General features: G+C 36.6%; 4 protein-coding genes across 4 annotated transcripts in view; 2 read left to right on the top strand and 2 right to left on the bottom strand.

Annotated features, from left to right (window-relative positions):
* LOC125653998 (serine/threonine-protein phosphatase 6 regulatory ankyrin repeat subunit B-like) overlaps positions 1-25,605 on the bottom strand; it is a 1,068,599-nt gene that overhangs the window by 705,948 nt on the left and 337,046 nt on the right. The gene's annotated exons all lie outside the window — the stretch shown is intronic.
* Positions 851-4,866, top strand: LOC125657128 (uncharacterized). The gene is made up of 9 exons (XM_048887791.2): positions 851-1,327; positions 1,557-1,641; positions 1,729-1,828; positions 2,166-2,194; positions 2,337-2,392; positions 3,048-3,156; positions 3,580-3,641; positions 4,326-4,403; positions 4,539-4,866. Exons 1-9 carry the CDS (start codon positions 1,146-1,148, stop codon positions 4,687-4,689), a joined length of 852 nt encoding a protein of 283 aa, XP_048743748.2. The 5' UTR covers positions 851-1,145; the 3' UTR covers positions 4,690-4,866.
* LOC130047537 (uncharacterized) lies at positions 10,279-13,412 on the top strand. Its single transcript, XM_056142841.1, has 3 exons — positions 10,279-10,944; positions 12,511-12,721; positions 12,920-13,412. The coding sequence occupies exons 1-3, from the start codon at positions 10,458-10,460 to the stop codon at positions 13,104-13,106; spliced, it is 885 nt and encodes a 294-aa protein (XP_055998816.1). The 5' UTR covers positions 10,279-10,457; the 3' UTR covers positions 13,107-13,412.
* Positions 13,422-16,178, bottom strand: LOC130047543 (putative nuclease HARBI1; the record flags this gene model as incomplete). Its single annotated transcript, XM_056142853.1, has 3 exons — positions 13,422-13,643; positions 14,141-14,464; positions 15,824-16,178. Coding segments are annotated over 3 exons (834 nt in total), but the record flags the coding sequence as incomplete, so codon positions are not given.

Raw genomic sequence — 25,605 nt, 5'->3', positions numbered from 1 at the left:
TTATTGTAGAAGTGAAATCGGAATTAAAGGGGGAATTAAAACAAGAAATTCTGACAGAAATTAAACAAACCATTAAAGAAGATTTGAAATCGGAGATCGCGGACGAAGTCAGAGAAACTTTCGATCAAAAAATAGACAACAAAGCCAGAGATTTCGAACGTCAAGTGAAAGAAATGGCAGATGGGCTCAATTTAGATCTAGAAACTATGTGGGAGAAATTCGTTGGACAAAATCGTGAACTGAGATCACTGAAAGAAACCCTAAAACAATGCCAAATCATGTCAGGGGATGCCTTACAATTAGCTAATTACAATCAACAGTACTCCCAAAAAAACAACATAAAATTTTTGGGTTGGAAAGAGAAAAGGGACGAGGATCTGAGATCGGATTTATGTACCATTCTCAAACAAAAAGTTGGCGTAGATTTAAATCCAAAGGATGTGTTGGCAATCCATAGATTACCGAATGGAAATCATGGTGGACCTAGACCAGTCATTGCAAAATTCATATCAACAGAGATTAAAATTAAGATACATTTAGCATGACGTTTAGTTTAGAATTTGTTGTTAGCTCACTTGAGCCATAAACTCAGGTGAGTTTTTCTGATTAACTGGTGTTCATTGTCTGTCTGTCCATTTGCCTGTCTGTCCCTGTCTGTCTGTAAATGTTACACAATTTTTACCTCAGAACCATTGAGCTAAGTTCAAAGTTCCCATAAGTCATCCTTGGCTAAAGGAAATGCAAAATTGTTCAAATGAAGGGTCACACCCATGTCAAAGTGGAGATTATTCATAAATAGTGAAACTATGGTAGCATTTTTCTCTTAAGAACCACTGTAGCAATTAAAACAATGAAGACAAAACTTATGTGAAAGCTTCCTTAATGAGTACTAGATAAAAAATTGGTTCAAATTAAGGTATGGAGGGGGCACATTTTGGTGACACAGGTGAGCTTTGTGGCCCATGGGCCTCTTCGAAATTCATTAAGAAGGATTTTGCATGATGTTTTCAAAATATTACTGCTTTAATTTTTTAATCATTATTAGTTTAGTATTGTACAAGCAGTTATGCAATATAGATCTCCATAAATAAAGTCTTAACTTTTTAAGAATTGAATTAAATTTGTTAAGTAAGTTTTATTGAATTATGTACTATAGATTGCTATCCAACCTTATTCAGATTTCATGTGGATGCCTTTTTAGCTTTATTGAAATGTACAAAAATACATTGCACTCAAGAGTCTCGCTCAAACTTTTAAAACTTGAGGTATTGATATATTTCAGATATGGTCATACAAATATAGAAGAAACTATCAAGGATAAAGATGTGTAAGTACATACTGAAACATTTTGAAAATTATTGTCAGTATTATTTTTACTCGTCTCTTTCCTTAAAAGCATTAACATTAAAACAAATAGTACATTAATTAAGTTCTCTGAAGGGCCTTTCTGAATGAGTCAGTTTTCTGGTAAATTGCTAAAAATGTAACAAAAAATATGGATCTTGACGACCCTAAGAAAATGTACGTGTAAAGAATATATATTTACTACTTTGTAGAGAGTTGGAGGACAGCAGAAAATCTAGTGTGTGTTCTGTTTCAAGAAAACCAATGCGAAAAATACACTGCACAAAATATAAGCAGGTAGTCCTGGTAACATTAGTAATTACAGTCAATTTAATTCATGAATATGTTTTCCTGCTCATACATTTCACATATATCTATTTATAGAGCATAAGTACTATGAAAAATGACAATATTGAACCTTCAGAAGAGATCAACTGGGTTAGCAAATGCACAGGAGCAAATGATGATGCAACTTGTTCTTCTGGTAGGTTAGATTATAGAAACACCAGCTAGCTAACTTGTCTCATAGTGTCAAATTTTTAAAAAAAATCCTGTTTAGTACATAGTAGTATTCTTCTAAAAGACTTCTCGGCATAATAGGTAACACTATTTTAATGTTGGACTTTTTTTCTCATAAGAAATTACATAGGAACTGTTTGTGCGAGAGAGAAATAGTATTTAACACAGTTAACGAATATACAGTCTTGAATTCACAACATCCTGGGGGCGCCAAAAAGAATTCACAACACTGTTTATTAGGGGTATAACAATAATATGACCTATAACGAGTGATATTTGATGTCATGCCTTTACATTTTCAGAAATTAATACAGATTTCATCTCAAGAAATGTAAGTCTGTTTAAAATGTCTTCGCAAAGAAACTGCATAATGTTCATTATATTGGTATAATCTATTAAGTACATTGTACATAAACCTTTAAATATTACATTCTGATATTATAATACACATAAGCACATACATGTATATGCAGGTAAACAGCATTGTGAAAACTGTTAGAGACATTATGAACTGCAGCTTAACCAAATGGTAAGTTTTCAATTATTCTTAACGTAGCACCTGATGAGCCATCAAAATCATGAAAAATTAGGATGGTTAAATGCATTTGAATTATAATTACATAGTATAAGTGTATTTTATCGTACAAAACTTTTTATGGTATGAACCCCGAATATCTACGAGATCTTGTCGTTCAAACTCGTGATTCCTATTCCCTGCCTTCCGAATTAAATTATAATTTTTGTTAACCAGAACATCAAACATCTTATTCGAAAATGCTCTTCACTACTCAGGCGTACTTGTATGGAATTAGCTACCATTAAACATGAAAGTATCACCAATCTATACCTGTTTATAGAAGAAATGTTGAAAAATTCATAATTAGCTGTTGTTAATTTTAAATACACATTCTTGTATGCATATTGTGTATGTATGTGAATACATATGTATCTTTTCGCCCCCCCCCCTCCCCTCCTTGCGCCTTCTTCCCTCTTGTACTACATGCACCTCTTCTATACCATGAACATTGACCTCCGTGCATGCTTGTTGTAAAATTTGAATTTCTATACAAAATACAAAATCTGTCTATTGAATTATGATAAAGATCACTAAAACTCCTCCTTGTCCGAATCGATGATGCAAATCATAGCAGATTAATTTGTAAATCGTTTGTCCTTATTTTCAGTGATGAGGTTGAACATAAGCGGCATCATCAATTCATGAACAACCCTGAAAAGGTTTACAGGGACAATTTTGTAAAATATTGTTTTGGAGCCAATTATATTCAACCCGAGGTAAGAAGTGCATCAGTGTTCTTAAAGATGGTTTCTTTTCAACTTTAGCCAGCATGTTTTTACTTCAGAAGCATGACATTATTAGGGCCAGCCTATAAAAATAGATGGGAGCCCTATAGTGATCAGTCTGTGCATCCATCCATGCATTGAAAATTTTCAGATTTCATCTGGCAATTCCGACAACTGGGTTTCAGATCAAGTTTGAGAGTTTGGGCTTTGTTGAACTATTTTTGAAAGAGTTATTGACCTTGAATTCAAAATACACAAACCTTAATAAGTTAATTCACATTTCAAAAGTCCGCCAAAGTCTTATGTCAAATGAACATATTTGGAAATGTATGTCCCATTCATCTTTTAGCAAGAAAAGGTTGTGACATTAACATATTAAATGTGTAATTAATTTTATTTCTTTCAATTATGTAGGAATTAGAATACCTTCAACATTTTCTTTATGAAATGATGTGCACCAGCAAATTTTTACCAGGGTATGTTGATCTCTATTTCAGGGGGGGGGGGGGGGGATATACTTAATATGATAACACATTTAAAATTATTATTTCTCAGAAACTTACAGATACATCAGTCTTGAATAACTTGTATGTAGTTATCATGTGTAACAGTTAATTTGTATGATTAAGATATCTAATATGCATTAGAGTAGGTTAAATTTTTGCAGATTTTAGTTCACCTTAGGCAAAGGCTCTGATTAAAATTTGCCCATATGTGTATGTGTTAGCTATTTTCCTCTTTGACTTCTTATCTCAAGGATCACTTGCTCAATTTCAACAAAACTTGGCATATGGTATTATTAGATGAATTGAGTTCAAGTATGATAAAGTAAGGGGTGAGATACTCAAGAAAAGGAAAAAATAGAATGGATTATTTAAAAATAATCATCATAACAACAGCAGGGCCCTGTTAGTATGGATTCATGTTTAGTTAAGTCATGATACTTTGCGACAAGAATGGAATCAAAATATGAAGCCCAGATTTTTTTCATGAGAATAGACAAAAGAAAAATCTTTGAAACATGATATTGTGAAGAACAGTAGGACTGGGGTTATTCAAGTGAGCATTGTGGGCCATGGACCTATTGTTTTATATCATTATCACCAACATTAAATTGATTTTGCTACCTTCATTTAAAGAAAAGTACTTTTTCATTTCAGATCTATTTTCTCCCGTTACTCCACATTTGTTGACTGCAAAAATGAACAACTCGAGCAAATCTTTATTGCTTATCCTTTGTAAGTTTGCAAGTATTCCTTCTGATATATTATGCATTAGAGGTCATGTTCCGTTTGTTTTTCTCTTCAATATTTCCACACAGTGGGCATAGGTTAATGATTTTAAAACATTTCTTGTTTCTGAATTATTTACAGAATGGGACATCAGTACTTAAAATTTGTTGTTCTGAAAGAGGCCATGATACACTTAGTTTGCATAAGCACTGGACTCCCTTATGAAGAGGCAAATGAAAGATGCATTAAAACAGAAATGTCTGTAGCTGAATCTAGAGGTGGCGCTAACTGAAATTCAAGGAAGTTATGGATATTTTTTTCGATTTTGAGGGGATGTTATTTTCCAGAGAATATCTTAAAAACAGTCTACAGATTTTATTCAAACTTTGTATATATAGTATGTGTATAACTAAGTTGTGCACCTGTAATTTTTATTGAGATAATTTAACATTAAAGGAAGTTATGGATATTTATGCCCCCGAGATCGAAGATCGGGGGGGGGGGGGGGGGGGCATATTGTTTTTGTCCAGTCTGTCATTCTGTAATTCTGTCTGAAACTTTAACCTTGCTAATAACTTTTGAACAGTAAGTAATAGAGCTTTGATATTTCACATGAGTATTCCTTGTGACAAGACGTTTCAGTGGGTACCAACATTTTTTACCCTATAACCATGACCTGTAGTACTCAGTGGAGCGTATCAATAGCCTAGGGTACTGGTTTCCTACTGGTCCTGTAGAACTCAGTGGAGCGTATCAATAGCCCAGGGTACTGGTTTCCGACTGGTCCTGTAGAACTCGGTGGAGAGTATCAATAGCCTAGGGTACTGGTTTCCTACTGGTCCTGTAGAACTCAGTGGAGCGTATCAATAGCCTAGGGTACTGGTTTCCTACTGGTCCTGTAGAACTCAGTGGAGCGTATCAATAGCCTAGGGTGCTGGTTTTCTACTGGTCCTGTAGAACTCAGTGGAGCGTATCAATAGCCTAGTGTGCTGGTTACCGACTGGTCCTGTAGAACTCAGTGGAGCGTATCAATAGCCTAGGGTACTGGTTTCCTACTGGTCCTGTAGAACTCAGAGGAGCGTATCAATAGCCTAGGGTACTGGTTTCCTACTGGTCCTGTAGAACTCAGAGGAGCGTATCAATAGCCTAGGGTACTGGTTTCCTACTGGTCCTCTAGAACTCAGTGGAGTGTATCAATAGCCCTAGGGTACTGGTTTCCGACTGGTCCTGTAGAACTCGGAGGAGGGTATCAATAGCCTAGGGTACTGGTTTCCTACTGGTCCTGTAGAACTCAATGGAACGTATCAATAGCCTAGGGTACTGGTTTCCGACTGGTCCTGTAGAACTCAGTGGAGCGTATCAATAGCCTAGGGTACTGGTTTCCTACTGGTCCTGTAGAACTCAATGGAGCGTATCAATAGCCTAGGGTACTGGTTTCCGACTGGTCCTGTAGAACTCAGTGGAGCGTATCAATAGCCTAGGGTACTGGTTTCCTACTGGTCCTCTAGAACTCAGTGGAGCGTATCAATAGCCTAGGGTACTGGTTTCCTACTGGTCCTCTAGAACTCAGTGGAGTGTATCAATAGCCCTAGGGTACTGGTTTCCGACTGGTCCTGTAGAACTCGGAGGAGGGTATCAATAGCCTAGGGTACTGGTTTCCTACTGGTCCTGTAGAACTCAATGGAGCGTATCAATAGCCTAGGGTACTGGTTTCCGACTGGTCCTGTAGAACTCAGTGGAGTGTATCAATAGCCCAGGGTACTGGTTTCCGACTGGTCCTGTAGAACTCGGTGGAGAGTATCAATAGCCTAGGGTACTGGTTTCCTACTGGTCCTGTAGAACTCAGTGGAGCGTATCAATAGCCTAGGGTACTGGTTTCCTACTGGTCCTGTAGAACTCAGTGGAGCGTATCAATAGCCTAGGGTGCTGGTTTTCTACTGGTCCTGTAGAACTCAGTGGAGCGTATCAATAGCCTAGTGTGCTGGTTACCGACTGGTCCTGTAGAACTCAGTGGAGTGTATCAATAGCCTAGGGTACTGGTTTCCGACTGGTCCTCTAGAACTCAGTGGAGTGTATCAATAGCCCTAGGGTACTGGTTTCCGACTGGTCCTGTAGAACTCGGAGGAGGGTATCAATAGCCTAGGGTACTGGTTTCCTACTGGTCCTGTAGAACTCAATGGAACGTATCAATAGCCTAGGGTACTGGTTTCCGACTGGTCCTGTAGAACTCAGTGGAGCGTATCAATAGCCTAAGGTACTGGTTTCCTACTGGTCCTGTAGAACTCAATGGAGCGTATCAATAGCCTAGGGTACTGGTTTCCGACTGGTCCTGTAGAACTCAGTGGAGCGTATCAATAGCCTAGGGTACTGGTTTCCTACTGGTCCTGTAGAACTCAGTGGAGGGTATCAATAGCCTAGGGTACTGGTTTCCTACTGGTCCTGTAGAACTCAGTGGAGTGTATCAATAGCCTAGGGTACTGGTTTCCGACTGGTCCTGTAGAACTCGGAGGAGGGTATCAATATCCTAGGGTACTGGTTTCCTACTGGTTCTGTAGAACTCAGTGGAGCGTATCAATAGCCTAGGGTACTGGTTTCCTACTGGTCCTGTAGAACTCAGTGGAGTGTATCAATAGCCCAGGGTACTGGTTTCCGACTGGTCCTGTAGAACTCGGTGGAGGGTATCAATAGCCTAGGGTACTGGTTTCCTACTGGTCCTGTAGAACTCAGTGGAGTGTATCAATAGCTTAGGGTACTGGTTTTCTACTGGTCCTGTAGAACTCAGTGGAGCGTATCAATAGCTTAGGGTACTGGTTTTCTACTGGTCCTGTAGAACTCAGTGGAGCGTATCAATAGCCTAGGGTGCTGGTTTTCTACTGGTCCTGTAGAACTCAGTGGAGCGTATCGATAGCCCAGGGTACTGGTTTCCGACTGGTCCTGTAGAACTCGGTGGAGGGTATCAATAGCCTAGGGTACTGGTTTCCTACTGGTCCTCTAGAACTCAGTGGAGCGTATCAATAGCTTAGGGTACTGGTTTCCTACTGGTCCTGTAGAACTCAGTGGAGCGTATCAATAGCCTAGGGTACTGGTTTCCGACTGGTCCTGTAGAACTCAGTGGAGCGTATCAATAGCCTAGGGTACTGGTTTCCTACGGGTCCTCTAGAACTCAGTGGAGTGTATCAATAGCCCAGGGTACTGGTTTCCGACTGGTCCTGTAGAACTCGGTGGAGGGTATCAATAGCCTAGAGTCCTGGTTTCCTACTGGTCCTGTAGTACTCAGTGGAGTGTATCAATAGCTTAGGGTACTGGTTTCCGACTGGTCCTGTAGAACTCGGTGGAGGGTATCAATAGCCTAGGTTACGGGTTTCCTACTGGTCCTGTAGAACTCTTTAGAGCGTATCAATAGTCTAGGGTACTGGTTTCCTACTGGTCCTGTAGTACTCGGAGGAGCGTATCAATAGCCTAGGGTACTGGTTTTCTACTGGTCCTCTAGAACTCAGTGGAGCATATCAATAGCCTAGAGTACTGGTTTCCGACTGGTCCTGTAGTACTCAGTGGAGCGTTTCAATAGCCTAGGGTACTGGTCCTGTAGAACTCAGTGGAGCGTATCAATAGCCTAGGGTACTGGTTTCCTACTGGTCCTCTAGAACTCAGTGGAGCGTATCAATAGCCTAGAGTACTGGTTTCCGACTGGTCCTGTAGAACTCGGTGGAGCGTATCAATAGCCTAGGGTGCTGGTTTTCTACTATTGAAGTAATCTACAGTGTAAATATTTATTGAAATGGTTCTTTAAATCAATGAATACCTGACAAATTTCACGTTTGTGATTTCTCTCTGTACTTATAATTAATATTATAAAAGGTATGAATTAAAAAGTACATAGTGTCCTTTCATTTTGGTAACCGTGCACAAGAAGGAAATACATTCCGGGAATAAAATAATGCATCGGATTCCTTTTAATTGTTAGACGTATCTCATAAATATTCATGTGTACCTCAGGCTCGTGATATATAGACACAACCGAGAATGATAGGTATGAGAGGACAACTAGTTCATCAAAGGTATACTTTATAGGATTTAGTCTATTTCATTTAGTGAATTTGTTTTCCATTTTTATATGTGTAAAACCGAATGGATGATGTGATAAAAATAGCATCGGTGAATTGTCAGGGCATAGCTACATATTCTAAGAGACAAGATGTACTGAACTTTTACAAAAAACAAAATTATTCAATAATTTGTTTACAAGATACTCACTTTACACCCCAGGTGGAACCATTTATTGAAACACAGTGGGGATATAAATGCATATTCAATTCGTACAAGTCGAATTCAAGAGGCGTGTGCTTCCTTTTTAACAATAATTTCGAATTTAAAATTCACAATGAGAGTAGGGATGACGAGGGAAACCTTTTAGCTATTGACATTACTGTTGAAGATAACCGAGTAACTATTATATATATATATATTAACGGCAAACTAACAACTCAACTGTATGACAAACGGGATGATTTCAGCTTCTCCATCGTCAACTTCCCACATTTATGTAGCAATATTCCATTATCACCTGCATATGGTGTTTATATATCTCAACTGATTCGATATGCAAGAGCTTGTTCTGGGTATAGTCAGTTTTTAAATCGAGGTAAGCTACTGACAAACAAGTTGATTGTACAGGGATTTCAACAGTCTCGATTGAAGTCAGCATTTCGCAAATTCTATGGTCGTTATAACGATCTAGTTCGTCAATACAACCTCGCATTGGGTCAAATGCTGTCTGACGTGTTTCATACCGATTGTTAAGCCGTTCTTGGCACACTGATTTTGACTGCAGATAACTCCGTTTACCTGATCAGGATATGGGGCTCACGGCGGGTGTGACCGGTCAACAGGGGATGCTTACTCCTCCTAGGCACCTGATCCCACCTCTGGTGTGTCCAGGGGTCCGTGTTTGCCCAACCATCTATTTTGTATTGCTTGTAGGAATTATGAGATTGATCACTGTTCGTTATCTTCACCTTGCATATATTTATATGGTCCAAATACTGATAACCCAAGTTTTTATGAAAAGGTCAGAGACACTTTTTTGAACCTAGATAATGATTATTTTATACTTTGTGGTGACTTTAATCTTGCTTTAAATCCCATATTAGATACACAAAATTATCACAATGTTAATAACCCAAAGGCTAGAGAAAAGGTTCTTGAGTTGATGAATTATTTACAACTTCTTGATTACTACAGGATTCTGTATCCTGACCAAAAAAAGTATACTTGGAGGAAGAAAAACCCTTTAAAACAAGCTCGTTTAGACTATATATTGATATCAGAAAGCCTCTCAAATATGGTGGAAAAGTTTTCTATTAAGCCTGGATATAGGTCAGACCATTCAGTAGTAGTGATAGAGTTAAAATTTAATACATTTAAAAGGGGTCGTGAACTTTGGAAATTCAATAACAGTCTACTGACAGATAAAATCTATATAGAAAAGGTCAAACAAACTATAATTAAAGTACAAAACCAATATCTACATGCTGACAATACAGACAACAATTACAGTATTTTTTTCGAAGTTCTTCTCATGGAAATTCGAAGTATAACAATTTCACACTCTTCTTTTAAGAAAAAAGAAAGAGACAGGCTTGAAAAAAAATTACTGGAAGAGATTGAAATCATAGAGTCGGACTATAACATTAATTCTAAACTTTTAGAGGAAAAAAAGGTTGAACTTGAAAATGTAAGGAAGGAAAAATTACAAGGTCACATCATTAGATCGCAGGCTAAATGGGTAGAAGAAGGGGAAAAACCTAGTAAATATTTCTGTTCTTTAGAATCCCGTAATTTTTTAAACAAAACTATCAAAAAAGTAGAAACACATAAAGATCTGGACCCGGTTGTATCAACGATTCATTAAATTTAATGTGACATTAACCCTAATAAGTTATTAAATCCTTAATGTGACATTAGTTAATGGATTCATTAAATACCGTTGTATAAAACCTTTATTAAACTCACATTAGTTAATGTGACATTAATATCTCATTAAATGACACCAATCCCATAATGCAGCGTAATGTTTACTTCTTGTCTATTTACATCGTCTGCATATCTTTTGTTTACGTGCTTTCAATTATAACGTACGAAATGTCTGTCAACCAAAAAGAAAAAAGCAACAGAAATCGTGGGAAAAATTTCGACAGTAGTGAAATTCAGCTTCTGACTGAGCTAGTGGAAAAAAATATAGCCATTATAAATAGCAAATTCAGCAACACACTGACGAATGAGAAGAAGAAGGCTGTGTGGCAGAGCATAACCGACCAATTAAACGCTCTTGATGTTGCTTGCAGATCGGTTAAAGAGATCAAAACAAAATGGACCAACATGCATCAGTCTGCTAAACGTGAATTTAGCGATGCTAAAATAAGCCAACGTAAGACAGGGGGTGGTCCGATGGCAAAACCCTTGTCCGTGGTCAATGAGAAAATCGTGGATTTATTCAAGGACTCACCATCCTTCAATGGACTGTCAGGTTTCGAAACCCAGTCTTATGGTAAGTAACATAACACGAGAAAACAGTCATAAACCACAGGCACCTGCATTTCTGTCAATACATCGCTCAATAAAGCCAAAGATGGAAAAATCCTACCCCCTCTATTATTATATACATCTCTGTCAATGTAAAGTCGCTCAATAAAGCCAAAGGTCGAAAAATCCCACCCCCTCTATACATGTATATAAATTGTGTATGTATTTATACATAGAGGAGTAGGATTTTTCGATCTTTGGCTTTATTGAGAGACTTATTGACAGAAATTCAGGTGCCTGTGCATAAACACACTATGCATGTATGCGTACAACATAAGCCTAAAACGCGACACACTCTTTCATGTACATGGCGTTACTCTTGAGAACTTACCTTATCTGATAAAAAAGAATCCACCCGATATTTTGTATATAGTTGAATGGTAGAGCCCCTCCGAAATTTCATAATCCTTGATGATGATGTGATGGCACATTTCAAAATCACATAAAACATTTTTCCATGATTGTATCTATTTAGGCAGGTAGTGTTATAAGACAAAGGAATTGAAATATCACAGCAGATACCATTCCTTGCTTTCCATGTGCTTTATATTCAATTTTACATTCGGCCTTTACCTTCCCGCATTTCTGGCTCATGAATGAAAGTGACGTCATTGTTAGAGACGCCACATACGCATGCCACACAGTTTTAAAACAGGCCTGCATTGAATTATCGTCATCATTATTTATACATAATTTAAAAAAATTTAAAAAAAAAGAAGTTACAACAGCTTCAGCAGATGTCAAACCATTTGTACAATGAATTAACACTTGTCAGTAGCGGATCCAAGAATTTTTGAAAAAGGGAGGGTGACTTTTTCAAAGGGGGGTCCACCCTCAAAAAGTGTTCATTATACTCTTTTTAAACACAATTTTCTGAGGATCCGCCACTACTTCGAGATATATACAAATATATTGGTATGTACATCAAGTCAACGTAAACAAAATGGACCACAAGATTGATTGATTGATTGTTGTTTAACGTCACTCTCGAGAATATTTCACTCGTATTGAGACGTCACCACTGCCGGTGAAGGGCTGCAAAAGTTAGTCCTATGCTCGGCGCTAATGGCCTTTGAGCAGGAAGGGGTCTTTATCTTGCCATGCACCTGCTGTGACACTGGACCTCTGTTTTTGCGGTATCATCCAAAGGACCGCCCCATTTAATCACCTTCTACGACAAGCAAGGGATACTGAGGACCTATTCTAATCCGGATCTCCACGGAACTATGAATATGATTTATTTCCAAATTAAGGCCTTTCGGACATACATACAGCATACAGGATTGTTAACATTTTATAAAAAAAAAATTATGATGATAAAAAGAAAAGAACAAAACAAGAGCAAAATATGCACTATTAGTATGAGCAATGTTCATACATGTACATGAGACATTTTGAACATGATAATACTTATTTGTATTACATGTAAGTACCACCGTGTACTAAAAAAAAATGTATCTACACAAATAGCTATTCAAATCTAATGTACTGATATCAATGATATAAAATTTTGTTTCACATAATGAAATAGGTGATGGAAACATGGAGTTAATAGGTTCTCCTAAGACTGTGTCCCTCCTATCTGATTTGCTTATACATGTACCTCAACATGACAATAACGAACAAGTATTAGAGGTTGACGTCAACCATGTTCTCGTCACCAAGGACTCGGACGCATCATGTACTTCGCAGAAGACTGCATTAGAACTTGAAACGGAAGAGCCAGCATCTACATCCCAAAGGTACCCCTTTCTTTCTTTTTTTTTCCTTCTTTTTCTTTACTAACGTCCCTATCCGACCCTCGGAAACAAAGTGTGTTTACTCTGAATGAATTTTACCCCGTTGGTCAATAGTACAAATACTAGAGCCACATCAAAGAGAACTATCTATCTGTTTATAATATATATCTATGCATGCAATTTTCTACGTTTCTATTGCAGACCAGGCACTTCGGAAAGAGCAAGCGCTTGTACTACACATCGCAAGAAGATCAAGCCAGAGGATGTGACTCGCATGCAGTACGAGGTCTTGGTAAAGCAGAAGAACAAACTTGAGGAACAAACTCTGTACTACAAACTAATGAACAAGAAACTTAAAATGGAATTGAATTTGACAAATGAGGATTGATAGTTATTTAATTGAACTATATGTCTCTCATATTTGGCCCAGGTTAGACTGTCAGTGCCAAATTTTAAATATTTTCCTCCTTAATTATACCCAAGCAAAAATCCCAGATGCTGGAGTTTTCAAAAGCACGTACATCTTATAATTATTAAAATGATATGAATTATTCAACATTTGTTCAACTACTTGAGGATCATGTAGAAATGAAACACATTTTCCTTATATTGTCATGTATTTTGTACCTCATCAAACAAGTGTTACATGTCAAAAATACTGCATATATTGCAATTATAGTAACTCTCTCTCTCTCTCTCTCTCTCTCTCTCTCTCTCTCTCTCTCTCACCGCGCAAGCACACACACATAGATATTAATTGCATGATGAAGTTAGAAGTTGTTCCTGGTTATGTAATTTCTTATGTTCTTTCCGTCCTCTGGTCCATTGTACGTTCCTGGAATGTTCCTGTCAGGAATAGCCACACCCTCGTCAAGCACAGGTTCACGCTGCATTATTGCAATGTTATGCAAAACTGCACAGGCTCCTACAATATGTACAGGTGCAAAATCGGTAACTTTTAGCAATTCGTTTTCTTAGTTAATTAATCATATCTAAAGAATTGTTTGCGTATACAGGTAATGACATTCATGCACAGTTCAGCTGCATTTATATACGATGTAAGAGTATGTGAAGTAATTAGACTTATCAGTGGCGTAGCTTCCATTGAGGCAACCGAGGCAGCTGCCTCGGTAAAAAAAAAAAAAAAAAAAAAAAAACCCCACCTTTTACGTTGTTAAAATGTCGATAGCTACTGGGGGGCGCAGCCCCCCAGACCCCCTGCCTCGGTAATATTCGAACCCAAGCTACGCCTATGCTTATTCAGCAAAACCTAGATATGTTGTATAAAATATGCGGGGTCCGCTCTTTTAATTTGTTCAATAATCTGTTGCTGCGTGACTGTGGAGATATTCGTTTATCGTAAAAAATCAATACATATAATTGTATATAATATAAAAAGTCATATCACAAATATTTCCCTACCAATTATGGCACAAACACGTTCAGGGCGCATTCTGATTTCGCTATGTAAAATGTGAAATCGCCTCTTGAACCACCCAAATGCACGTTCAACGGTCACCCTAGTTCTTTTGTGAGCAGCATTGAATCTCTCCTCAGCTGGCGTGGATGGTCTGAGGTAAGGTGTTATCAGGTATGGCTGACAAGCATAACCACTGTCCCCTAAAAGGACCCCGTCGTTAAGCGAACGGAAGTTCTCCTCTATCTGTGCTTTAATTCCACTCATGCGGAATATGTGGCTGTCATGGGTGCTTCCAGGCCATCTTGCAACAACGTTGGTGAATTTACCTGCAGAAACTGTACGCAATGAATGTACAGGTAGCGAACAAATTATGGAGACAGCTGTGATAATTTTGCTAATATTTTTTTTTCTATAACCACGAAAACTAGAGTATCTCTGATGTGCATTGGATTTTCACAAATTCCTCTATACAAAGTTTCTTTCGATTTTCAAATCGTGCTAGTTCAGTATTTTTTGTCTATATTTTTTTCTAGGTTAGAAATTATTTATATTTTTTCTACTACATATATACAGTGCTGGGGCCCATTTCTTCTCTAAAAATTTTGACACGCATAATAAAATATTTGTTAGATTTCCAAAATCTTAATTTGTGTGTTGGGGGGGGGGGGGGGGGGTCTTCATCAACTAAAACTGCTTTTTAAAAAACACGCTTTGATTGATTTAAATGGGGGTGCTCATCTTTCGCTATATAGGGCTTTAATTCATAACTTTCAAGCTTACAGTGTTCTCATTCACTGGGATTATCAAAATTGGGGTGTGGGGGTGATTGTGTATTGTTTAACATCATTCTCTCGAGAATTTTTCACTCATGCATATGGAGATGTCACCATTGCCGGTGAAGGACCGTCCCATTTAGTCGCCTCTTACGACAACTGAGGACACCTATTTTAACTCGGGTCCCCATGGGATCAGCCAATATATCTTTATCTGCATCTGAAAATAACAGATAATCCTTACTGTCTAAACTGGGTACCAGTTCCAACCCTGTACTTCTGCATATCATATATATATGTACATATATATAATCACATGTATTGAGGTACGTATTTTTTTCTCTCTTAAGTTTAGGAGGTGTATAAGAAATCTGATTGAAATCATTAAGAAACTTTGTATTCCACAATCGCCCAATCACTTGGGAGTGTCCGAGGAGGCAAGGTTTTATTCTTCAGTGTAATCTTGCATTTCCACCCTCATTCCACTACTATTACATGTATTAGGGGCATGTATGAATATTTCCATGTAATTTCAAATGACAAAAACGGGTCCCAGATGTAGATGCATGGGAAATTTCACTTTATTTGGATACCCACTTCCACCCCTACCCGCGGGGTTGAACTCACGACCTGCGGAACCAAATCTCCTAGCAGTATGTACATGCTGCTAGGACTTGCCTAGATGGTCGAGCGGTCTAGCGCGCTGGTTACATGCTGCTAGGAGATTTGGTTCCGCAGGTCGTGAGTTCAACCCCGGGTAGGGGTGGAAATGGGTATCCATATAAAGTGAAATTTTCTGTGCTTTATATTAAATATTTCTTCACTTAGGGCAGTTATGTTCATTTAAGAGTTCATTGCTTTTTCGTGCTTTATATATATATATATATATATATATATATATATATAAATTACCGTTTTGATCACATATTGCTTGAACATTTAAAGAATGGTAACCTTTCCTATTTACGAAAGCTGCCTCGTTGTCTGTGGGGGCCTGGATTCGTATGTGAGTTCCGTCAATGCATCCGGTGACGCCTGGGAATCCAGCCAGCTTGTAGAATTCATTTTTTGTAATTTGCAAATCTCTATCATTGGGCCATCTTATAAATCGTGGTGCCAAAGATGTCAATGCCAAGGAAACTCGCCTAACTACTCTCGAAACAGTAGATTTCTCCACACCTGTGGTGTCCCCAAGCACTTGTAGGAAACTCCCACTGGCATAAAATCTTAATGCGATAAGAACCTGAATATAGATAAAGCTGTTTGTTCAAATTTTTTTGCTTTATATTGACCACATTCATTAATGCATATAGACAGAATATATTAATTATTTGACATGCTCGCCATTTTCTCGGAGCTTTTCTGAAAAAAGTGAGGGGGGGGGGGGGTGTACATGGATTGTACCGTGACGAAGTTGCTTGGGTACCTAGGCCTGTATGTCACAGGGACTTATATATCGCTTGGGTATATACAACGTAGTGTCGTAAAATGAGTAAACTTTTGTGTTTTACTATATATATTATTGAAAAAGACTTTTAAAAAAAAAAAATTCATGATTGAAAAATATGAAATCTGAGAGAGAGAGAGAGAGAGAGAGAGAGAGAGAGAGAGAGAGAGAGAGAGCGATTTCTTATGAAATATGTTTAGAGTTTTTGACATAGTTTTAGAAGAAATAAAGGATTCATTTTTGTAAGAAAAGGGCGCCACGCCCGGTGGCCAAGTGCTAGATCTAAGTGACTCATATCCACGACGTAGTAAGTGACGTCATTTTGGGAAGATTGTAAACAAAATAGGGTAAATCCACTTCATATGTTTTTGTGACCGAGCATATGAATTGTTTATGCTAAGAAGCAAAATATTGTACCTGTGTCTCCGTACTTAGAGCCTGCGATCTCCTCGTCTTGTTGCCGATCCTGGGATGCAGTAAGTCACAAATAAATTGTATGGATTCTTTCGAAAACCGATATCTAGCCCGAATTTCATCATCTGACATATCACATATATTGAACCGATCGCGAAATATGCGATCCCTTCTTCTTCTTCCAAGATGCTCAAACATTAAGTTGTTCGCCATATTTAATGAACGATTAATGATGCCCTAGAACGTACATTAAATCTAGCGATTTTAATGAAGGTTTAATGAAAGGATCTCTTCATTAAATATTTGATACAACAGAACTTAATGTCACATTAAATATTGATACAACCGGGTCCAGGTCATATATGACCAATCAGATATTCTTCATCATGTCAAAGATTTTTATGAAACTCTTTACACATGTAAAGATTCAGATCTCTTAGATATAAATTTGGAAGATATCATAAAAGTCCCGGACACCCCTAGGTTAGACAAGACAGCTTCAAACTCTTTGGATGACAAGATATCTGAAAGTGAAATATATACAGTTCTTAAAAATATGAAAAATAATAAATCACCAGGAAGTGATGGCTTCACCGTAGAATTTTTTAAATTTTTTTGGAAGGACCTCAAAAACCACATTGTATCAGCTGTTAATCATATTTTTGAGAAAAAGGAACTCCCTATATCACAAAGACTGGGGATTATTACATGTTTGCCAAAAGGTGACAAACCCAGACAATTTCTGAAAAACTGGCGTCCAATTACTCTTCTAAATGTGCTTTATAAACTTATATCAGGGTGTCTCAGTTATAGAATAAAATCGACCTTAGATTATTTGATATCGGAAACTCAGTCTGGGTTTATAAAAGGCCGGTACATAGGAGAAAACACTAGGTTTGTGTATGATCTCATGTCTTTCACTGAATCCAGCAACACACCAGGTTTACTTGTACTGATAGATTTTGAAAAGGCTTTTGACTCTATATCTTGGAATTTTATATATAAAGTTTTTTTAAGTTATTTTGGTTTGGGGGATTGCATAATTACTTGGATAAAAATCTTAAATACAAATATTAAAGCATCTGTATTACAAAGTGGTTTCCTATCAGAGCAATTTGATATACAGAGAGGCTGTAGACAAGACGACCCTATTTCTCCTTATTTATTTATTCTTTGTGCAGAAATTTTAGCTATTCTTGTGAAACAGAATACAGATATCAAAGGTATAATAGTGAATGGTAAGGAACACAAAATTTCCCAATATGCTGACGACACAACTTTGGCTCTTGATGGTTCACCAAAATCTCTTTTTGCTGCACTTGACATTATAGACTACTACTCAAGTTTCTCTGGATTAAAAATAAACAGCTCAAAAACAAAAATTGTTTGGATTGGCTCTAAAACATTATCTAGTATATCACCATACAAGATGGAAACTAGAGTGGGGATGCACTACTTTCAACTTACTAGGAATAGAATTTTCTGTGGATATGAAAAAAATAGTCGATTTAAATTATAATATTCAGTAATAAAGACATTTATGTTAAAACATGGTATCAACATGGTGTGAAAATAATTGGAGACTTTTTAGATGAAGATGGAAATTTTTTATTACTACAAGATTTTTCTCAAAATTTTAGACTAGCAAATGTATGTACAATGCAATACAACAGTATTACCAGTACTATATCAAAGTTTTTAAAGACTTTGTCTGTTAAGAGATCAGATGTTAAAAAAAATTGTACACCATTTATTCCTTTTTACTTTGAATTTATACTGTTGAATTAAGGAATGACTTTCATTCTGGGGCAAGTTATACGAGTATAACCTGGTTTGGGTCAGTTTACGCTTTTTTATAATCCGCTTGCAAGAGACAAAGATGCTAACCTTCGTTTATCAAAATGTACATACACTCGGAAAAATACAACCAAGCCGCGCAATGATTTACTTAGCAACAGCGACACGAAGCGTCTAGATCTAGCTGCGAAGCCAAAGGTCGCCATCTTTAATCTTAGTTCTACAGAGCCTAGCCATTTATCAACATATTGTATCGAAAGTGAAGTTTATCATGATAGAAAATATGTGTAGACTATCCATGTAATGCGTATTTCGCTGCCCTTTTGAGATAGAGATCGACTTTGAAGTCGCTCATCTGCGACAGATTGAGAAAATACGGGAAATTGCATTGTTTAGGCCTACCCAAAATAAATATTCAAATATCAGAAAATGCAATAATTTACGGCTTTCAACTCTGTGAAAACTTCTACTAAATGAAAACTTACCCTTGTATGCAATGTTGTCGCTAATAGTAAATCCGACACAAGAAAATATGTAAGCAAGTAACAAATAGCATCCACATGTCAATGTGTCTGACGTCATGTGATAAAATGTGACGTATGAATTTTTGCTTGCTTTGTTGAAAGACGGATCAAGGAATGAAACAACGCACCCCCCTTCTTTTCCCCAGTGATAAATGTATTTCAAAATGAACAGGGTAATGCTTACTTGGAAAATCATTAATTCGAATATAATATATTTGTTTTAATCTATCAATAGTATTATTCGACCATACATACAGAGAAAGATGTTTAACAAAAGTGATTTGCGCACAAGTATGCCTAGATGTTAATATTGACAACGAGAAAACAACATGTGTATCAAACCGAAGTATCTTATTGTGCACGTTGACTTTCTATTCCATAGAAGTTTAGAGAGAGAGAAAAAAATAGTTCCGACATCTGGTTGTCAAGGGGGTGTGTCCCCATACCAAACCAGCTGACCAAACCAGGTTATACAAAAATAACCTGTGTTCCTCAATTGGAATTTGACCAATCAGAGACAAGGATACAATAAGAATTAAATTATTGATAAATGTTCCAGAGTGTTATATGATATGATAAATAGTAATGATCTCATACCCAAATCAATTCAAAAATGGAACACTGAATTATCTGTACATTTAGAAGGCAATGTTTCTGTCAAAGAGCTGTTTAAAGTTTGTTTTAAAACAAATATTGATACCCAAGTTCAGTGGTTGCAGTACCGAATTCTTTACAAGCTTCTTCCTACGAAATATTACCTCAAGAAAATCAGTATAATTTCAAATGACTGTTGTTCGTTTTGTAAAGATAATGAAGAAACAATGCAACATATGTTTATGTCTTGTTCTTATACTTTAGCACTTTGGAATAATCTTAGCATGCATATTTTCAGAAAAACATCAAAAAGAATTGGTTTTAATGTTAGTAATGTTATTTTTGGTGAAACACCTTTCAGTTTGTGTAATAAAGTTGTTAATTTCATAATTCTGTATACCAAACAATATGTTTTCAATTGTTCAAAACAAAACAAAATTCCTCATATTACTGGGCTGATGCATTATCTTTCTTTCAAATACAAAGTTGAAAAATTTGTAGCAATTAAATCATGTGAAGTTTTGAAATTTGACAGACTTTGGGAAAACTGGAAAACTATTTTTGATCTGTAACCTAGAATAAGAAGTATTCTACCAATAATGCTGAATTAGTAGTGTGAAAGAGTGTGAGAATGTATAAAATGATTAATATGTATCTTCATTACTATTACTGATCATTATGTGAATATGGAAAAAGAATAAATTATAAAAAAAAAAAAAAAAAAAAAAAAAAAATTATCATTACGGCATGATGTTGAATTCTGGGTAGAATGTTGAATTTATTAATACTATTAGGGTATTGATCAAGATTATAAAATAATATGCTACAGATTTATTTACAAAATTCAACACTACACGCAATAAAGATCTTTTGTGCGAAAATTGGCAATACAATGTCTCGATCGGCACGTATAACGGACTTATCATCACACACCACCTAATTGGAGGGAGGTGTTGACAGGGTACAGATAATCGCTTCAATTAGACAGTTTGGCGTGTTTTGTTTATAATTTATGCCATGCTAAAATTGTCCGACACAGACCTTCCCTAAACAAAATTACCGTCCGGATTAACGTTACAATTTTCAATGCATTATAACGTTTTGTAGTAAAAAGTGACCGTCCGGATCCGGAACGCGAATTTCCGGATAAATGATGCAAAATAATGTATAAAAATTCCGTTCCCTAGAAAAATCGTCCGGAAGGTGACGCGTCCGGATTAATGGCGTCCGGATTACCGAGGCTCCACTGTATACGGATGTTAATTTTGGTCACTATACGGATGTTAATTTTGGTCTCTATACGGATGATGATTTTAGTCACTATACGGATGGTAATTTTGGTCACTATACGGATGTTAATTTTGGTCTCTATACGGATGATGATTTTGGTCACTATACGGATGGTAATTTTGGTCACTATACGGATGTTAATTTTTGTCCGGATGGTAATTTTGGTCACTATACGGATGGTAATTTTGGTCACTATACAGATAACTTTGGTCACTATACGGATGTTAATTTTGTGAATTTTGGTCCGGATGTTAATTTTGGTCTCTATACGGATGTTAATTTTGGTCACTATACGGATGTTAATTTTGGTCACTATACGGTAGTGATTGGAATCGGTGAGAATTTCATAATCGATGATTGGTTTACTGTAACTAACTAATTATCGATTATAATCGAACATAGAGAAATTCTATAATAATTGAAGTAATTTAAGTACATAAGTACTAAAAAAGTGTAAATAAATATCTTCTACGTTTATATTTGTTTTTTATTTTTTTTATTCACATAATTACATATAGAAAAGTCGCCAAAAAAACCCAGATATCGTTTGCTTCAGTTACGGCCCGTATATCAAAGTTAACTGTCATCAACTGACGATGATCCGGCTGAATTAAAATATAATAAGGGCCTAACGTTCAGCAAAGCAAAATGAAGAAAGAAATTCATTTTATTAAAAACAAAATTAAAACAGATAAATTAAGAGAGTTATTGTCACCAACTGAAAACACGATCCGCACGTGCAGAGTAACAGTGGCCTTTGAAAGCGGTTTTTATATGCGTAATTCCCACATGGCTTTGCTAGTATCAAGATTCTCTTTGATAATGGTCCTTCGTTTATATGCCTGGATCAAAGTACGTCTATCTCAGTATCTAACCAAGCGAACATGCTTTATTCCCCGTGTATGGATACTTTCGCTTTCGAGTGCGCCGCCATTACGATAAACAAAACTTTTAGGTTACTAGATACGTCACGGCAGGAATATTCTTAAACAAGAGGCCCATGGGCCACATCGCTCACCTGAGTCACCTTGGTCCATATCAGAAGATTTTCCATATCTATTTGCATGTAAAACCGTAGTCCCTATTATGGCCCCAAACCTACCCCTGGAGGCCATGGTTTTTGCAAACTTGAATCTACACTATGTCAGAAAGCTTTCATGTAAATGTGAACTTCTTTGGCCCAATGGTTCTTGAGAAGAAGATTTTTAAAGATTTTCCCTATATATTTGTATGTAAAACTTTGATCGCCTATTGTGGCCCCATCCTACCCCAGGGGGCCATGATTTTAACAAACCTGAATCTGCACTATATCAGAAAGCTTTCATATAAATCTCAGCTTTTCTGGCTTAGTGGTTCTGGGAAGAAGATTTTATTAAAGATTTTTCCTATATATTTGTATGTAAAACTTTGACCCCCTATTGTGGCCCCATCCGACCCCCGGGGGCCATGATCTTAACAATTTATAATCTGCACTATATCAGGAAGCTTTCATATAAATCTCAGCTTTTCTGGCTCAGTGGTTCTTGAGAAGAAGATTTTAAAAGATTTTTCCTATAAATTTGTATGTAAAACTTTGATGCCCCCCCCCCCCTTGAGGCCCCATCCAATCCCCGGGGTCCATGATTTTAACAAACTTGAATCTGCACTATATCCAAAAAAAAAAAAAACACGAAAAAACAAAACAAAACGTTGACCCCCTATTGTGGCCCCATCCGATTCCTGGGGGCCATGATTTTAACAATTTAGAATCTGTACTATATCAGGAAACTTTCATATAAATCTCAGCTTTTCTGGCTCAGTGGTTCTTGAGAAGAAGATTTTTAAAGATTTTCCCTATATATTTGTATGTAAAACTTTGATCCCCTATTGTGGCCCCATCCGACCCCCGGGGGCCATGATTTTAACAATTTAAAATCTGCATTATATAAGGAAGCTTTCATAAAAATCTCAGCTTTTCTGGCTCAGTGGTTCTTGAGAAGAAGATTTTTAAAGATTTTCCCTATATATTTGTATGTAAAACTTTGATCCCCTATTGTGGCCCCATCCGACCCCCGGGGGCCATGATTTTGACAATTTAGAATCTGCACTACCTAATAAAGCTTATCTATAAATTTCATGTTTTCTGGCCCAGTGGTTCTTGAGAAGAAGATTTTTTAATGACCCTACCCTATTTTTACCTTTTCTTGATTATCTCCCCTTGGAAGGTAGCCTGGCCCTTTATTTTAACAATTTAGAATGCCCTTTACCTAAGGATGTTTTGTGCCAACTTTGGTTGAAATTGGCCCAGTGGTTGTTGAGAAGAAGTTGAAAATGTGAAAAGTTTACAGACGGACGGACGGACGGACGCCGGAATACGGGTGATCAGAAAAGCTCACTTGAGCTTTCAGCTCAGGTGAGCTAAAAACTATAGTCATTGAGAAAACAAAATCTAAAAACCGATTAATTGGAATAAAATTTTCATAAACGAGCGCTTAGAATTTGCCAACAATCGACTTATTTTCGATTATAATCGATGATTGGAACACCACTACTATACGGATAACTTTGGTCACTATACGGGTGTTAATTTTGGTCACTATACGGATAACTTTGGTCACTATACGGGTGTTAATTTTAGTCACTATACGGATGTTAATTTTGGTCACTCCTTAGATGTTAATTTTGGTCATTACATAGATGTTAATTTTGGTCACTATACAGATGATAAACTTTGGTCACTATGCAGATGATAATTTTGGTCACTATACGGATGTTAATTTTGGAATACTTTAGAATACTAGTATTTACTTTGATATAAATGTGAAAAAAGAAAGCTAAACTACAAAAGCCTGATAAAACACATCTTCGCTTCGCTGACCGAAAAACCTTGGCTAGCGAAGATGGATAAAACAATGAGTCTACATATTGTAAGGTTTAATCTCCGAGTTTAATATGATCGAGGGATGAAGAGATTTTCAGTGTTTTAAATGATTTATGTTGTATTGAAAATATCGAATCAGACAGATTATATATATAAAACTTTAAATATATATAAACAATAGCGGGAATATTACAGTAATTTTGTCCCTGCCCGAAATTTTAATGTTTCTATCTATCTATCAATCAATAGTCTCTCTCTCTCTGTCTCTCTGTCTCTCTCTCTCTCTCTCTCTCTCTCTCTCTCTCTCTGTGTGTGTGTGTGTGTGTATGTGTATTTTTTTTAAAATACTAAAACCCGATCAGTCCGAAGCCAGGTGTAACGAGGAAAAGTAACTCCCGTAGAATATTGACCGGGGGCATTTTTCTACGAAACAATTTGACCCCTGGAAATTATGGCCTTGGGGTCATTTTTCTCCGTGTGGATTGTAGAAAAATGACCGCGTAGAATAATGACCCTGTGTCATTTTTTGATACAAAAAACTGGTTTTGGTAGGGATATTCTTGTTAGGCAAATGCATAGGGGTAAAATCACGCAGCCTTGTGATATGAAGTGTTCATTTCTAAAAGCTTTATTTTAAAGTTTAAATAACAAAATTAAACGTTATAATATACCTTACATCAATAATACAAGATGTTTTATCCCTATTAAAGGAAAACTAATAACAAGGCTATAATGATGTTCTATGATTATTAGCAAAAATAAGCGCATTCTTAGATTTGTTTTATCACATTCTATAAGATAAGTTTCCACACAGTTGTCATTATTCAAAAAATGAAGATCATTTTCTTAGCTGGTGTCAGTTTCTACAAAAAGTGGGTCATTTTTCTACGTAGAATATTGACCAGGGGGTAAAATCTCTACGCAGAAAAATGACCCCCGGTCAATATTCTACAGAGGTCACTTTTCGTCGTTACACCGGCCGAGCCCAACCCGGACGGGCTCTGAACAAAGCGAGCTAACTCTAAATAAAACAAACACTGAAATTGGAAATTACCTAAAGCTAAAAATAAATTCATAAGCAACCATCTGAACATTTGTTAAATGAGAAAAACATAAAAATTCACCTTACGAATAAATTAAGCATAATTGATATGCTCAAGTAACACACATCAATATAAATGCATGCAATGATTCTCAACTGCAAAAGCATGTCTTAATTGTAAACTAAAGTCTGCAAAATGTTCACTGTGTCAAGTCGCTAATTCCTGCTTTTCCCCGTACCAATTACCATGCAGATTTGAGATAACGTAATGTTAATATCCAAATGATTTTAAATCCTCTAAAATAAAATCAAAGTACTGAAAGTACATATGGGAATAGATTTTATGTAGATTTGCACCATATGCTTCTGCATGGGGTTGAGAATTATTCTCAATGATAAAACAATAGAGAAGTACACTCACTGGTTAGTTGTATGTATGGTACTCAACTAATCCAACATATCATATACTCTTAAAATTGTCAAAAAATGTCACTACATTAATATTCTAGCACAGGAACATGTTTGAAAAACTCCACACATAACTTATCAATTCTTGGGTTTATGCTTTTTTTTCTACAACTCCTCTTAAAGATTGACATGACTTACACAACTAAACAATTCCTCATTGCTTGATGTGCAAAATCTTGTACTTAAATTTCATACATTTACTTATCCTTTATCTTTGAAATTGTGTATGATCTTACTTAAAATTTGAAATTCGATTCC

This window comes from Ostrea edulis, chromosome 7 (genome assembly GCF_947568905.1).
Source record: "Ostrea edulis chromosome 7, xbOstEdul1.1, whole genome shotgun sequence".
Taxonomy (NCBI): domain Eukaryota; kingdom Metazoa; phylum Mollusca; class Bivalvia; order Ostreida; family Ostreidae; genus Ostrea; species Ostrea edulis.
This window is presented reverse-complemented; position numbering and strand designations above follow the sequence as displayed.

Excerpts from the sequence above, each read along its gene's own strand:
- LOC125657128 (XM_048887791.2), top strand. The coding sequence starts at position 1,146 with ATGTACTATAGATTGCTATCCAACCTTATTCAGATTTCATGTGGATGC. Across the intron at positions 1,642-1,728 it reads ACTGCACAAAATATAAGCAG|AGCATAAGTACTATGAAAAA; the intron begins GTAGTCCTGGTA and ends ATCTATTTATAG. Across the intron at positions 3,642-4,325 it reads ACCAGCAAATTTTTACCAGG|ATCTATTTTCTCCCGTTACT; the intron begins GTATGTTGATCT and ends TTTTCATTTCAG.
- LOC130047537 (XM_056142841.1), top strand. The coding sequence starts at position 10,458 with ATGCAGCGTAATGTTTACTTCTTGTCTATTTACATCGTCTGCATATCT. Across the intron at positions 10,945-12,510 it reads TTTCGAAACCCAGTCTTATG|GTGATGGAAACATGGAGTTA; the intron begins GTAAGTAACATA and ends ATAATGAAATAG. Across the intron at positions 12,722-12,919 it reads CCAGCATCTACATCCCAAAG|ACCAGGCACTTCGGAAAGAG; the intron begins GTACCCCTTTCT and ends TTTCTATTGCAG.